This window comes from Terrapene carolina, unplaced genomic scaffold (assembly GCF_002925995.2).
Source record: "Terrapene carolina triunguis isolate 2854851 unplaced genomic scaffold, T_m_triunguis-2.0 Scaffold641, whole genome shotgun sequence".
NCBI classification, from domain to species: Eukaryota; Metazoa; Chordata; order Testudines; family Emydidae; genus Terrapene; species Terrapene triunguis.
The window spans coordinates 1,475,490-1,491,486 of record NW_020664992.1 but is presented as its reverse complement, the minus strand read 5'-3'; the positions used below and the strand labels follow the sequence as shown (position 1 = coordinate 1,491,486).

At 52.6% G+C, this 15,997-nt stretch overlaps 1 protein-coding gene across 1 annotated transcript in view; it reads left to right on the top strand.

Moving 5' to 3' along the window:
- The first annotated feature begins 489 nt into the window (after window positions 1-489).
- ACVRL1 (activin A receptor like type 1) overlaps window positions 490-15,997 on the top strand; it is a 26,410-nt gene continuing 10,902 nt past the window's right edge. The window contains exons 1-5 of the mRNA XM_026659589.1: window positions 490-1,062; window positions 10,861-10,932; window positions 12,468-12,698; window positions 13,328-13,533; window positions 15,492-15,591. Of these exons, the coding sequence (XP_026515374.1) occupies window positions 10,866-10,932; window positions 12,468-12,698; window positions 13,328-13,533; window positions 15,492-15,591 (604 nt within the window). The 5' untranslated portion in view covers window positions 490-1,062; window positions 10,861-10,865. The remainder of the gene's footprint in view (window positions 1,063-10,860; window positions 10,933-12,467; window positions 12,699-13,327; window positions 13,534-15,491; window positions 15,592-15,997) is intronic.

The following is a 15,997-nucleotide window of genomic DNA, read 5'->3' as shown; positions in this document are numbered from 1 at the left end:
GAGAGCACCCGAGCACCTTTGTGTAGCACAGCGCCCCCTAGGGATCATTGGGGTCAGCACTGATGGTGAGGGCAGAGCGCCCCCTTCTGAGTCACTTGCATCACTCCCTGCAGCCCAGCGCCGCCCTGGGGTCAGCACAGACTGAAAGGAGCGAGGCGCCTTCCCAATTAGTCGGTACTAACCAGTTCCTCAATTGCTTCCCAGCCCCACACGCTGGTCGCCCCTACACTGGCCCCACCAGAGCTCCCAGCATCGCTCCCGGAATGTCTCTCGCCTGCTCCTACTCCAGCCCAGTAAACTGAGGCAGTTTGATGGCTGCCAAACCCGCAGGCCCCTGGCTGCTCTGTGCGGAGACTTGGTGCAGACAGGGATTTGGTGGGAGCCTGAGGAAGAGCCGGGAACGCTGCCCACCCGCACACCCTGGCGTGGGGGAGTGTTCGGACAGGGACTGGGCGGGAGGGAGAACAATCGGGATGGAGCAGGGGCCCGGTGTGTGCAGGAGGAAGGGAGCTAGGCTGTGGCTGTATGCTCAGCAATAGGAAATGCTTTATTAGCTGGGAGTGGTGGAGAAAAGCCAGGCAGGAAGAGGCAGTAATAAGAAACATTTTTTGACTTCTCCCACATCCAGAGCGCGGAGATCTTGCCAAACTGCTGCGTTTGGGGAACAGGGAGAGAGGAACGAGCCCCCAGGACTGGGGAGGGAACTAGACACACACACTCCTCTCCCCAGCAGGGACAGGCGTGGGGTGGGGAGGACGGAGGCTGACCCATGAATCTGCTTCAGGCTGGAGCTTGCAGCGCAGTGGGGAGCTGCCTGGGGTGAGCTGGAAAAGTGTCCGTCGAAGGCTGGGATCCAGACACTGCAACCCAAGGAGAATCGCCTCTGGCCCTGGGAAAGGGTCACCACAGCCCTGCTAGCAGCAGACAGAGAGCCGGATACCGGACGCCCAGACCTGGGTCGGGCAGGTTCCGTTCCGCCTCCAGAGGTGCGGCAGAACCCGCCCGCCCACAAGCAGCCTCTCCTCTGGGCCGGTGCTGTCAATGAGAGGGAAAGAGCCGTAGGTGAGTTGGAATGAACTGCTCCCTCTGGGTGTCGGGATGTTTCTTAGGCTGCTGCCCAAAGCAGAAAGCGCGCTACCAACGATCTCGTCATGGACCTGCTCCTCAGCTAGTGGCCTAGTGCTGATCTCACTGGAGCTCCCCCATATTTGTAACTCCTCACCCCCTCTGGTCTGTTCCTGATTTGCCCCCTCTGTGACACATTGGAGCAGACTGTTCTTTGGGTCCCCCTTTCACAGCAAGGGATGTCCCTCCCCTCTAAGGCTCTGATCCCCCTCTGTGCACTACGTGCCGCTGAGAACCACTCCATTGCTTGAATGTAAATCTGGAGTAACCGCTCGGAAGCCGGCAGAATTTGCTCCTGATGTTTGCTTGTGCAACTGAGATTAGAATCTGGGTTTACCTCAATTGCAGTTAGTGGGATGACTCTGGATTTGCACAAGGGTAATTGAAGTCAGAATCTGGCCTTGTGTCCCCTTTCAGAAGATGAAACAATATGTAAACTATAATTATATGATATGCAATGGATCTAGTGCTGGAGGATTGGAGAGTAGCAAATGTTTTGCAGCTATTTCTAAAAGGCGTTGGGGAAATGTAGTAAATTGCAGACTAGAGACTGGTAAATTAGTTGAAATGATGGAATTACAAAGCACTTAGAAATGAATGATATGATAAGGTCAAAGTAGCACAGCTTCTGAAAAGGAAAACCGCGTTCACCAATCTATTCAAATTCTCTACCATTTTCTATAAAAGAGCAGATAAAGGAGAACAAGTTGACACAATTCATTTAGACTTTCAAAAAGGCCTTTTACAAAGTTCCTCATAAGAGGTTGCTGAAGGCGCTAAGTAGTCCAGAGATCAGAGGCAAAGGGCTATCTTGGGTCAGCAACTAGGTAAGAGATGGAAAAGGGATTATGAAGAAATGGTCAATTTCATCACCACTGAAAGTTAACAGCAGGAGCTGTGCTAGGGCTGATATTAATTCATGATCTGGAAAAGAAGAGGAGCAGGGAGGAAGCAGAATTTGGAGATAACACAAAATGATTTAGGTTAACCAAGACTGTGGAACGTCAGAGGGACCTAACCAAGTTCAGGGCAATATGGTGGCAAATGAAATTCAGCGTGGGATGGAACACCGTGAACTGCTCCTACGCCCCACAGAATTACTCAACTGCTCGGGAAAAGTTCGGCCTTAGGTCAATGAGCAGCACCAGCGGAGCAAGCAAATCAGTGTTGGGGTGCGGAAGGAATGGGCGCTATCCTGTAGCTCAGTAGGATATTCGGGACTGGAATGGGGTGTTCAGTTCTCTCTCTCTCTCTCTCTCTCTCTCACACACACACACACACACACACACACACACACACGGGTCAGAGATGCTTGGCAGGATTTGTTTGTTACTGTTTCTAAAAAGCTTCCAGGCTAGAAATAAAAAACCCCTTGCTGTTCTCGGCACAAACAAACAGAAAATCAACCTTGCCCTCCTGTTTCTCTAACACACAGAATTTGAGAAAAAATAAACACGTGGGTGGAGAGGGGGCGTCTGGGCTGATTTTTTTTTTAAATAACAAAACCTGTTTCTCTGATTTTTAATGTAGCAACTGCCTCGAGCGCAGGGCAGCACAGAGCCCGTGCTGTGCAATACGGCTGCTCGAGGCATCTGCTGGCTCTGGGCACGTTGTGCCAGGCATGCCAATGTCCCCGGAGCAACCTTTGCAAGGCTCCGAGGCTCAGTTCGGCTCCGAAATGGGCCTGAAGGAGACCCCCGAGCCAAGCAAATCTGATCTCTGGCTCTACATTTTCTCCAGCCCTAGGAATACAGCATGTTCCCTGGATCAGACCACTGGCCAGCTCCTGAAAGCTTCGGTGGCAGAAGATGTCACTGCCGTATGCACCTGGCCAATTCTGTACTGATGGGCCAGGAGAGGAGGGGAATCTCCGTAGTTCTCCCAATTTAGGTTCAAAGCCCATTGAAGTAAACGGAAAAACTCCCACTGAGTTCAGTGGGCTTTCGATCTAGCAATGCATGGCCTGGTTTGTAGAGGAGTGAGCTGCCTTTGACCTCAAGGGGAACTTCAGCACCTCTGACAATCAGCCTAGAGCGGCAGTGTCCTGGAAACTGCCTAAATCTGCTGCCTCCCCGGGCAGGCATAACGCTGGCTGCCGGCCGTGTGCTCATGTGCCCTGGGACGGGAGGGGGGAGTCTGTACAGCTGCTGGTTCTCAGGGAACAAAAATAAGGAACCAGGTCATGAGATGCATCCTGGCACTCAAAAACCAAAAAAGGCTTTTCTGCGCGCAGTTTTCTGGGCACGACCCCTAGATATCTCCCATGCGAGCGTGTGACTGTGCGAACCATGGTGATAATTTTGTTGATGATTCTCTTTCCTGGTTTGGTTTCATGTCCGCTAGTTAAACTGTTCTCCAGTGTGAACCAAACAGCATGAAGGGACCTGGTACCTAGGGCAGGGTGTTGGAAAGAGGAGAGGGTTTAGGTTTCAATCTTCAAAAGTATCCTCTGGGGTCTGATTCTGATTCAAAAGTATCCTCTGGGCACCTGCTGCTCCCAGTCACTTCATTTGGAATTATGGGTGCTCTGCACCTCTGAAAATCAGGCCCAAGATCACAGTCTCAAGAATTGAAGCTTTCAAACTCCGTGGCCCCCTGGGAAGACATTGGTCTTGCTCTGTGTCTACACTGAGATCAAAGGCCTGCGGCACAGCCGGGGCTGGCCGGGTCAGCTGACTCGGGGCTCCAGGCTATCAAATTGCAATGTAGCTTTCCAGGCTTGGGCTGGAGCCCAGGCTCTGAGACCCTGCAAGGGTGGAGCATCTACACAGCCCGAGCCAGCTCAGCCGGGTTTGAGATTCAGCGCGGTGGGTTTTTCATCGCAGTGCGGCAGTGCTCTCTGGGGACAATTCATGGCCGCCCTGGACGGTCAGTTACACAAGTGCAAGGGGCTGTCTCTGAGCTTTGGAGACCTGCTTTGCACTGGCGTGGATTTCTGCAGGAGGCGCCAGGCATGAATATCTCGAGCCCAGGGAGCTGGTTTGAATCCAGCCCAGCTCGATGGGAACAGAGCGGAGTTACTGCTTGGGCGGGTTGTGCATCAGGAGTTTGGTGGGACTCGATCTAGTTCCTTCCGGACACGTGTCCACAGCACAGAAACCGCCATCATGAAAGGCGCTCGCTGGCAGCCCCAGCACATGGACCAAGGCCTGAATGGGCCACAAAGACTGAACCCTGGCATGCTCAGATGGTCCTGCCAAGGCCCCATTAGGGCTTATGGGTGGAGCCTACAAGCATGGTCACTGGTCATGTGCAGAGAGGATCTCAGGGTTCTCTCTGGTGCCTTTCACCAGCACTAAACGCACTCTAGATTTTATAAAAACCGGCTCTGTGCTGAGCAGAAAGCAGGGTTGGCCTTACAGCTGCAGTGGGATCCTGGGCTGGCACGTTGCATGCGAGAGAAGGGTGTGGCGCCAAGGAGAAACAGCGGCACATCTGCAAGCATTCAAAGCCCTGCTTTCTTGTATGCTCTGAGTCAAAGTGGCCCGTGGGGAACTGCAGCTCCGAGTGCACTTCCATTTTCAAAGAAATTGTAACTTTGCGTTCTCCACCCATGTTCTTAATAGAAGCATCTTTGACAGGTCATTACATTGGCCTGCTTTCTTATGTGGTTATATAGGACACCGTAGCAGAACATCGTAAATGCTTGGCATGCTCTTGCATTATAAATCATATCAATAGCACAGGCGTGGAAGAGGTGGAATTAAAGTTGCTTTAACTCTGATTATCCTCACACAGGTTCTCGGCTGGTGTAAGCTGATATAGCTCTGTTTATTTCACTGAAGCTATTCCGATTTACAGAAGCTGAGAATCTGGTCCCTCTATTTATTTATTTGTGGTTCAAAGAGTCACAGACCAGATAAGGTTGCCTTGCCTCTTGTGCCCTGAGCAGTTTGTCAGTATGTGGAGCCTTGCCTAGTGGTTTCCATTAGAGAAGAAATTGATGATACCAGGTGTGACGAACTGGGACTGTTCTTAATGTGGTCTTTGAATGCTGAGTGGGGAGGTTGGCTAGGACGGTCTGCATCGGGGGATGGGAGACTGGCCTTGAGGGAAGATACCTGAGCATGTAACATGAGAACCCAGGAAGGGGTTAGAGGCCAGGTGACACCTTTGCCCGGGGAAACTGCACAAAGGCTGTGGGAGGGGTCGCTGGAGGGAAAGTTTCAGGAGCTGGCTGGTGAATAGCTGGGAGGCAGACAGGGCTCTGACCTCCCAAGGGGGCTGTGGGGCCCTGGGACCCCAAGATGGACCTAACCAGGGGGGATCCTGTTGTCTGTGCCTGCAAGACCTGTCTTGGACTGTGTTCCTGTCGTCTAAATAAACCTTCTGCTTTACGGGCTGGCTGAGAGTCATGGTGAATCGCAGGAAGCTGGGGGTGCAGGGCCTTGTGTCCCCCCACACTCCGTGACACAAGGCAGGTATTTCTCTGGTATAATCCCGTTTATTCATAGTGAATGAACACACGGTCCTATTTCCCAGAACACAGAAGGAAAAAAAGAGCAGGAAGTTTCCTTAAAATTTCCAAGCCAGCTTCTCCAGCCAGTCCTGTGCCCCAAGGAGTTCTGTCTCTCTGCTCCTCTGGGCTAGTCTCACGACTGTTTCTCATGCTGTCTGCTGGTTTTCTGGGCTCTCTGCTTCTCTCATATGTCAAAAAATCCTTTAGCCCAGGGGTTCTCATACTGGGGGTCAGGACCCCTCAGGGGGTCACCAGGTCATGAGCTGTCAACCTCCACCCCAAACCCTGCTTGCCACCAGCATTTATAATGGTGTTAAATATATTTAAAAGTGTGTTTAATTTATTGGGGGGGTCGCACTCAGGGGCTTGTGATGTGAAAGGGGTCACCAGTAAAAAAGTTTGAGACCCACTGCGTTAGCCCCTACTTTTGCAATCTGTCATAGAGAAACCCCACTTATTCTCCCTGGGTTCCTTCTTGATTAGGCCTTGCCACGCAGCCTAGTGACTTGGGCGGTGGCTTCTATTGTGTCCAGCTATCGTTTCTTAAAAGGGGCTTCACTTCTTCTATTTAGCATGAATGAAAGGTGGTCAGCACATCCTTCAGTTTTAACCAGGTCTGTGATCATTGATAGCCATCAACCCTTCCAGTAGAACAACAATTTTTAAAAATTCTTCTTCCCTGTGTTACTAACGCTCAAGGCTATTAAAACTGAAAGGACTTGAAACTTCGAATTGATTTCCCACCACTGATGCTGCCGTCTGTTGGACCCTTTTGCCCTTCAGTCGGCTTGGGATGGGGATATTGCTCCAGGCGCTTCCATTCGGTTCCCCATGCTTGCAGGACAGACTGCGTGGTGAAAGTAGAGCATTTCGGTTCATTGGGGTTTTGTGCTTGGCTCCAGGGGGGTGATTCTAGAAACAATCCCGAGAGGAAGTTCCGCTCAGCTCTAAGAATTGGGTCTTGCCACTTTTTTCACCAGTCTTGTCATATTTGGGGTGAAATCCTGGCTCCATTGAACACAATGACAAAAACCCTAGTGACTTTCCTGGGGGCCAGGACTTCCCTTCGAGCCCCTGCTCTGAGAGGAGACTGATGCGGGGGGTGGCGGGAGAGTCTCAACTCTCAATTCAAATGAAAAAAGTAAGTTTCTAGCCCTCATGATTGCAGAGAAAAGCCTGGAAATGTGTCTCAAGTGCCCCCCTAAGGGCTCACAAACCAGAAGGTAACGAGCCTCAACGAGAGTAGCTTTGAAAATCGTACAATTCCTAAGCCAATCTCGTCAGATGGTGGGGCCTGATTCTGGAACCGTTGGGGTCGGTGACACAGACGTCTACAGCCAGGCTACCTGTCCCAAGCTCTGCACTTGGTTCTGAGTTGAGGGCCATAGTTGGTACCAGCCGGCACAGAGACGCTGAGGCTGTGGTGCCGAGACCTAATGAGGTGAGAGAGCTGCAGAGAACATGTGAATGGTGAGTCACTGGTGCAGAGGGTGCAGGAAATTAAATCTCAGTTTCTGGAGCAGAAGCTTCCTTCTAGAAGCAGCTGCTTGGAGAGCAGCAGAATAAAGTGAGTTCTCAGCAGTTCTCAGGACCCTCCCACCGTGTTTCTGTTACTGATGAGAACCAGAGAGCTCAGGCTGCGGTCACGGGGCTACTTGTGACAGAGATGGTTTGGGTCTCTGGAGCAATGTTACAACATCCAAGTTGTGGGGCTTAAAGAACCCGTGAGCTATCTGTGTTAGCGTGTGAGGGAGAGAGGACACAGGGGAGGATAGAGATGGGGAAAGGAGGGAAGGGTTCAGAGAGAACACGGGAGAGGAGAGAAGGGAGGAAGAAAAAGTAGGGACGAAAAGGAAGGAAGGGAGGAGATCCATAGCGTATGGCTCATCCACATCTGCCAATAGCAAATGCCTCCAGCAGGTGGAGATGGGACTCTAGATGGGACGGGCGCTGAGTTCTACCGAGAATTCTTTCCCAGGGGTCTGGCTCTTGCCCACATGCCCAGGGTCTAGGGTGGTCAGACAGCAAGTGTGAAAAATCGGGACAGGGGGTGGGGGGTAATAGGAACCTATAAAAGAAAAAGACCAAAAAAATCGGGACTGTCCCTATAAAATGTCTGTACTGAGCTATCTTGATTATCACTTCAGAAGTTTTTTTTTCTCTTACTTAATTGGCCTCTCAGGGTTGGTAAGACAACTCCCACCTGTTCATGCTCTCTGTATGTGTGTATATATATATCTCCTCAATATATGTTTCACTCTATATGCATCCGAAGAAGTGGGTTGTAGCCCACGAAAGCTTATGCTCTAATAAATTGGTTAGTCTCTAAGGTGCCACAAGTACTCCTGTTCTTTTTGTGGATACAGACTAACATGGCTGCTACTCTGAAACCTATAAAATCGGGACATCTGGTCACCCTACTAGGGTCTAACTGATGGCCGGGTTGGGAGGGAATTTCCCCCAGATCAGATTGGCAGAGACCCTGGGGGGTTTTATACCTTCCTCTGTAGCACGGGGCACTTGGGGGTTTGAACTAGAGTAAGTGGTGCATTCGCTGTAATCTGGAGTCTTTAAGTCATGATTTCAGGACTTGGCTAACGCAGCCGGAGGTTGCAGGAGTGAGTGGGCATGATTCTGTGGCCTGCGATGTGAAGGAGCTCAGACTAGATGGTCCCTTCTGGCCTTCGAGTCTATGAGATCGGGAAGAGGGGCAGGAGAGAAAGGAAATGGATCGTGGGCGCTAAACAGAACTGGGCCTAGCTCTTTAGAGGTGCCTCTAGGCCCAAAGCCTGTTTCCCGAGAGCTTCCTTTGTCTCCAGTCTGGAGGCCCAGGCCCGGCCAGGACAGCAGCCGTTCAAACCTGGGCACCATGGAGGTGGCAATTCCTATTCCAGGATCCTGCCTGCAGCCGGGCGGGACCCAGACTGTGAGGTGAAGGGCCAGGTGCCCCCCTGGAGTGAGCTAGCACTTTGATTTAACCAGGAGTGTTCTTTGCGTACACCAGGGCTGGATCCGTGCCCTGGTGTCTGCACTGGGACCGGGCTGTGGGGCAGGTGAGAGTGGGGTGCAGCCCATGTGACTGTCCCTGGTTCAGGGCGCAGCTGCTGGGGAGCACCTATCCCTCCCCCCAGGAACGTTGCCCTCTCTGTGCCAGTGTTTGGGGGACGGGCCTCAGAGAGCCCCATTGCCCAACATGGGTTCAGCCTGCAGATACATCCAGCCCCTTTGCTCACCCTTGAAAGGGATGTTTGCCTGCTGGTACATTATCCACAAAAGCTGCAGATTCCCTGGGCCGGAGGCGGCTCCCGCTCCCAGCCCCATGTTCCCCTGGAGCTGAGTCTCTGTTTCCCCTCTGGGAGCAACAACAAAGTGAGTTATTTCGGGGAGGAAAGGTCCCTGCAAGGCTGCCCTATGGCTGGAGCCACAGAGCGGCTGTCTGGGCCAGATATCTGTTTGTGCGGCTTGGAGCTGTGTGTATTTGCGTGACTCCCCTTTCCCATCAAGGCCAGAATCTAAACAATCTTGATTCCTGTTCTGGCTTCAGTGGCGGGCAATGGGCAGGGCTCCCTGAATTGCAGGAAACGGAGCCATCAGCCTGTTTACGTAGAAATCACAGACGGAGGTGGGTGGAGAACCCAGGGGCTCGTCCATTTAGAAAGGGATCCAGAAGCGAAGGAGACGGCTGCACGGCGGGGAGGAAGGGGGCTGGGAGGCTTGGGGACAGTGGTGAGGTCAAGTCTTCATCATGTTTAGTTTGGCAAGAATTTCCTTTTTACAAGGAAGAATTTAAAAAACAAAAAACCCTTCCTCTCCATAGGAGCAGCTGGGAAACTTTTGGCTGCCTGCTTTGAGTGTATTTGTATCGCTGATAAGCCTGATACCAAAGCCCGCTGGAGGACCCTGTCCGCCAGTCTCTGTAATGCGCAGCTGGGCCCACGGAGCTGTACGTCGCACCGAATCAGTTCCCTGCCATAGCCACCAGCCCCGTATTTCTCTGCCTGTGGTCTCCTTTAGTCTAGTACAGATTACTGGCCTCAGTACCGAGGTAACTGGGCGGGGTTTCCTGGCCGATATGCAGGAGGTCAGCCTAGGTGGTCTGGGGGTCCCTTCTGGCCTTAGAAGCTCTGACTTTGATGCATAGAAGAGAGGTGTGGGGGAGGGGAAGATGAGCCCCTCTTCCTCAGGCCTCTCCGAGCCACTGCTCTTTGATCCTGCACCATCTATTGCTTAGACCTAGTTCAATCCCACTAGCTGCTCTGCCCCGCTTTGGCCCTGCTGCATCCCATCACGTCTGTTACTACCTGGCTCCCCCTTTGAACTTCCTAGGTCCCCCGTTAGTTCCGGCCGCCTACACTGCCCCTGCTTCGTTAGTGATCAGAGCGTGTGGAGCTTCTTGGCTCCCCGTTTTAAAACTGACGCTTTGCTGGTGCAAGTTGGGTGCTGTGCTCCACGCCAGAGATGGCTGCATTTCAGTGGTGGTGAGGCTGCGCAGCCTGTAAAATGCTTTGGCGTAGCTTTTCCTGGGATGAGAGGAAGTGCCGCCACACAAGTTGCTACAATGAAAAGAGGCTGATGTGTCTATTGCTCGTCACATGACAACAGAACATGAAGGCACCGCAGGGACACAGCTGGGTCACAAGTAAGGAACCATGCTTACTACACACATGCCAGACCTAGCTACAACCACCCTGCTGCCCTGGCTGGTTTCTGGTGGCTTCTCCAGCCCCAAACACAGTAAGCGCCACTAGCAGGTTCACAAACCATTTAAAGCTACCCTTCCGTATACAAGTGGACTGCTGTCAATCAGTGCAGAGTTTGCACTGTGTTTATCTGCACACATTACCAATGCAGACTGCTCTTCTGGAGGCTGAGTTTAGCTGGAATGGGTTTTCATGCAGTTATGTGTCGTAAAGATCTCGTGTAATCGCTCTCAGGAAGAGGTGGTAACTGTGATATCCTGGCCAAGCTCCACTCTGGATAATTCCGTCCTACCTACCTACATCCTGCCCCCCCACCCTGGCAATTTCAGTTGACTACAGAATCCTTTATTTCCTCTCCAAAGCCATTGTGTAGCTTTGCCGAGCGACTGTGAAGCAGCTGACCCGTTCCAGCCCAGACGTGGCTGCATTTCAGGGATGCATGAAGTGACCCCCTATATATAATGAAGTTGCACGATAATAATATCGTTTGCATTTGCAAAGTGCTTTCAGATCCGCCAGGTGAAAGAGGCTGCCGAATTGTGAGACTGCACTATTAATTAATTCTGTTTTCTCCAGAGAAAATGCTGCAAGGAGCCATTGGGAGCTTTCTCCTGGTCGTTCTGACTGTTCCAAGGAGCGTTCCAGCTGGTATGTAGCAGAATAACCAGAGTGACTAGGAACAGTGCAGTGTTCCCAGAGCACGGCTGTTTCTTTCTGTAGCGTGCAGGAAACTGAAATTAATGGCGGGCGATTTGGAGATTTATTTATATACTCGCCTCTCAAAATAAGTCACCATCCCAGGCAATTTATTCGCGCCCCTGTGTGTCTGCCAGAGGAAGGAGCTGGGAGTTGGGATTCCTGGGTTCTATTCCAGCTGTACCCATGACTGGCCATGTGACCTTGGGCGAGTTGTTTCTCCTCACGTGTCGCTGATCTCCCTCCCGTGTTAGTTCACTGTGGTTCATAATGTGCTTTGAGCTCATTGGATGGAAAGGGCTGGAGACATGAAACTGAGAGATGGGATGCAGGGAGTATTCTTAAATACCTAGGGCTTTTCCCTGGGGTGGGCTTCTCTTAGCCCTGGGAGACGCTGTCTTCTTGGGCTATTAACTGGACATCTCACAGTGTCCTCACCCCCTCCAGTTACCCCAGTCTGCTCATCTCTGTCTCTGTCACTGGTCAGCCCCAGCCCGGGGTTATCTTCTTCACCCTGTTCACAGCTACCCCGTGCTGAAGCAAGGGGCACTATTTGAGGCCCTGTTGTTAGGGCCAGCACCGTGGGAGAGCTCTGTGCAGAGAGACACTGGCGGGTTTGCATTAGAGATGAGCCCAGGCTGTGAAACAGGCCAAATCCCAACCACAGCGTACCCAGGCTCTGGGGCTGCAAACCTGAAACCGTGCTCGGGGTCAGAGCTTGCAGCTCCAGCCGGACTCTGATGGGCCAAACCCCCCAAAACGGCCAAGGTCAGGTTCGGGTCTCGACTTTGCCCCCGCCTTGGGGAACGCCTTGATGATGCTGTTTGGCCCCAGGCTAGATTCTGGGGTGTGGGTTCCAGGCACAACTTTAGGGCCCAGGTTTAGAGACAGGACCAAGACTAAAGTCCAGATCCAAATGCCCCTGAGTGGGGCTCAGAGTCCAAAGCCACATGTGAAATTGCGATGGGATGAACAAACACAGCTGGATCAAAAAACACCGACCTTCCCGAAGTTCAAGCCCCAGAGACAAATAGCCTGGTTTGATCCCATCCCCAAATGCTTTCTCATCTATCCAGCACATTTATCTAGCTATTGATTTAGCTATTTATCTGCCAGTCTGAGCCTGGATTTTCAGAAGATCTCAGGGGCAGATTTTCTGGTGATCAGCACCTAGAACTGGGGTCAGACTTAAGAAGTGCCCAGCACTCAACCTGCCCCCAGTGCGCTGGCTTCTTTGAAAATCTGGCCCGCATGCCCCGGGCTCGACTAGCCAACCCTCAGCTACGTGAGACTTGCTGTTACAAGAAGCTGGCTTGTGTCCCCCAGTATTTATTAATGACCCGTCTCCCAGCCCAGTCAGAGCCCTCCCGTGACATTCGGGGGGTGGCGGACGTAACGTACCCCAGCTGGAATGTGGGGAGAGCCCTGTGGGGCTGCCCCGGCTCGGCTCCGTCCGTGAACAGTGCTGTCTCGTTTGTGTCCTGCAGAGAACCTGATGTGCGCCTGTGACGACCACGTGCAGCCCTGTGACCATGCCACCTGCTGGGGGAAGGTGTGTTTTGTGAGCAAAACCCAGGACAACGGGAAGGCCACCCAGCGCAAGGGCTGCCTGAGTGATAATATCCTGGAGCACTGCCAGACGAAGCCCATGGAAGAATACGCCATAACCTGCTGCAGCTCCAACATGTGCAATGAGAACACTAGTGTCCTCCTGAAAGGTACAGCCCAGCTGTGTCCTCGGTCCCCGGTGTGGCTGGCTGCAGGGGGCTCCCCTCTCTGGTAGTTTGTCCCAGGCTCCCACCCCCTGCCTTGGGGAACCCTCCGACAGCCTTTGGGGAGACAGGAATTTCCCCTCTGGCCTTGCCCCCTCAGCTCAGGTGCCTCCCAGCCCCGAGCCAGGCCCTGGGCTGCTGCACCTATGCTCACTGGGGTGACATTTGCTGTCAGCTCTCCAGCTCTCTGCCTGCTGCCCCTGAATTGCTCAGGGCTGCTGGGGAGAATCACAGAATCTCAGGGTGGGAAGGGACCTCAGGAGGTATCTAGTCCAACCCCCTGCTCAAAGCAGGACCAACCCCAACTAAATCATCCCAGCCAGGGCTTTGTCAAGCCTGACCCTTTCACACCCATGGAGAGGGCGGCTCCTAGCAGCCCAGAGGCTGCTCTGACTTACACCAGGGCCCTGCATGGCTCTAGAATATGAGAAAGAGAAAGGTCCCGGCACAGGAGCACAGAAACCAAGCTGCAGACCCCAGTGCCTGTTCCATCCAGACCTGACCCCTGCTCTGACTCCACGCAGACCGCGTTTGCCCGTGGACTCCACCACAGCTGGTCCTTTTCTTCCCCTCAGGCCAGGAGCAGCCCGAAGAGCCTGCCTCTCTGACGAACCTTCTCCTGATGATCCTCGTCCCCCTGCTGGCCCTCCTCGTGCTCATCACGCTCTCCTGCTGGAAGCTGGCTCAGCACCGCAGGAAGCGGCTTCTCATCAGACATGATGACTTGGGGGACCCAGACAACATGCTGAAAGCCTCCATGGTCGGAGACAGCACCTTAGAGGTGAGTGGGCCTTGAACAGCCTGCCCGCTAGGGACCAGAAATGGCGATGGCCACAGACAGGCTCCCACCCTGCAAAGCCCCCAGAGTTCTGGAGAGGTTGGATCCAAACCCAAACTTTGCGGCCGGAGCCCATCGCTGTGTCACAGTCAAGGGCTCTCTCCCTAACTAAGAGGATTTAACATTCAGGAGTGCAAGTAGAGCCGTACCCTCCAGCATGCAGTACCGGCAAGAGATTTTTAGCAGTACGGGGTACTGGGAAGCCTTGGGGCTAGCCCACTCCTCCAGGGAGGGGGGGGGGCGCGCTCTGCTCCTTAAAGGAGCAGAATGCGGCTAGGGAGAACATTCATTCTTTAAATGGCTTTAACAGCACAATACATATGCTAACAAACTTAAACCAAGGCTTTATTTAAGTTTGTTAGCATATGTATTGTGCTGTTGCCTTGGTCAGGAGTCCTCAAGAGGGGAAGGGTGGGGGGGACAGGTGTTTAAACGTTTTTGATTCTCTTTCTCCCCATTGGTCTGAATTATTCATGACATCCATACTGCATCACATCAAGTCCAAATCATTAGAGGAATGCCTCTGCTTGCACTGACCAGAGGATGTTTGGATTCTGATGTCAGCCCAGTTCTGCAGCCTGACAGGAATCAGGTGTTGTCCCTAGTGAACATAGAATTCTTCTTTGCAGCCAAACTAGTCTAACATGCATTTTGTTAACTGGAACTGGAGCAGCAAAACAAAGAAAACAAATGCCTCATTTTCCAGCTTTGTGGGTGAAAGAATTATAAGTGAAGATTATAATGCCGGACACTGACGGCCTTAAACCAGCTGCTTCAGGAATCTGCCAAGATGTTCCTCATCTTAGCAACAGAGCTAAGAGTTATCACACATCTGCCCACCTTTATTCGAATGAAGCTCCTTCTGATCTGACAGCTCGGGCATTGTCAGTTTCATCCAGAACAATTTACGAACTTGGAACCTAATCCTGTAAACCCTTAATCATTTGATCAATCCCATTGAAAACAATGGGACTATTTGCATGACTATGGACCACTTTTGTGGGCTGGTAAGCATTTCAGGAATCTGTTCTGTTCCTATAAAGGAAGTTGAGTCCCCCAGTGAAATGCAATGTTTGACAATACCATAAAGCAGTTTAGGATACAGTTATACTTAAAATTTGTTTTTAATAAGTCATACATAGGCTGAAATGGCTCCTTACCCATCTCCCATATTCCATATAAAAACAGACTGAATACGACATATTTGGGGGGAAAGTGAGTAGTTAAGCATGTTGATGTTTGTATGTACAAAGGGGGGTGTCGGAGGGGACGGGGAGAGCATGCGGGTCCCGGGCTGGGGGCAGGGCAGGGAGGAGTCACATGGAGGGTCACGTGCCCCCCCCTTGTGTCCCTCCCATGAGTGCAGTACCGGCAAGAAATGATTTCTACTTGCACCACTGATAACATTGAATAGGAAAGGTATATGGATGGCATGGATTTTATGGTCTCCAGACTTCTTTCTCCACTTCACCTCTAGGTGCCACGCAGCCGTCTCTGCCCCACAGGTCATTGGTACCTCTCCACACCCCTCCTTGCAGCTTTTACTCTGTCTCCACCCAGAACGATCTTCATGCCACAACCCGACCATCATGTGCCCCATCTCCACCCCCTTCCTATGATCACTCACCCCTTCTCCATGCCCTTTGCCCCCAACCAACCTACGGTGATGCACCAATCCCCACCCAAAATCCATGCATTCACTCCATCTGCCCCCTATCCCTGTGCCCATGTGCCCCATCTCTAGCCCCAGATGGCAGCTTCACCACCCTTGTGCACCCCACCTACCTCCCAGCTCCCCGCTCCTGATTGCCATGGTAACCGAAGAGATGGGGATTTAATGTTGCTTGAGGGGTTACCTTGCTGCAAGCTCGGTCGCTGACTTCCAGTGATCTGTCCCTCAGGACCTGCTGAACGAGGACTGCACGACGGGCAGCGGCTCCGGGCTGCCCTTTCTTGTTCAAAGAACTGTGGCTCGGCAGATCACGCTGGTGGAATGCGTAGGTAAGAAAACCCAGCCACCGCGTCTGCCTTTGAACATCTGCACATGGTGAAGGAGGATCCCCCGGCGCGGCTATCACCTCATTCCTTCAGCCAGTGAGAGCAGCTAGAGATGAGACCATGAATCCTGACCCTCGGGGGAAATTTTGGACTCTGGTTAAGGCCGTCTGTGTTACCCACCCGCTAGCCCCGGGCCCTCTGGAGATGCTTAGTATAGGAGGAGGAAGGACAAGCAGGTCTTGGACTGGAGCTGGGCTCTCCCGAACCCCTAATCCCTGATATTCGATGGGCTTGTCTCTGGCCATGAGGCTTCTAGCCTAACTCTTCACGGTACACACCAGGCCTGGCCCTGGGGGACCCAGCCTGACCCCTAGCCCTACAGACCAGGCCTGGCCCTGGGGGACCCGGC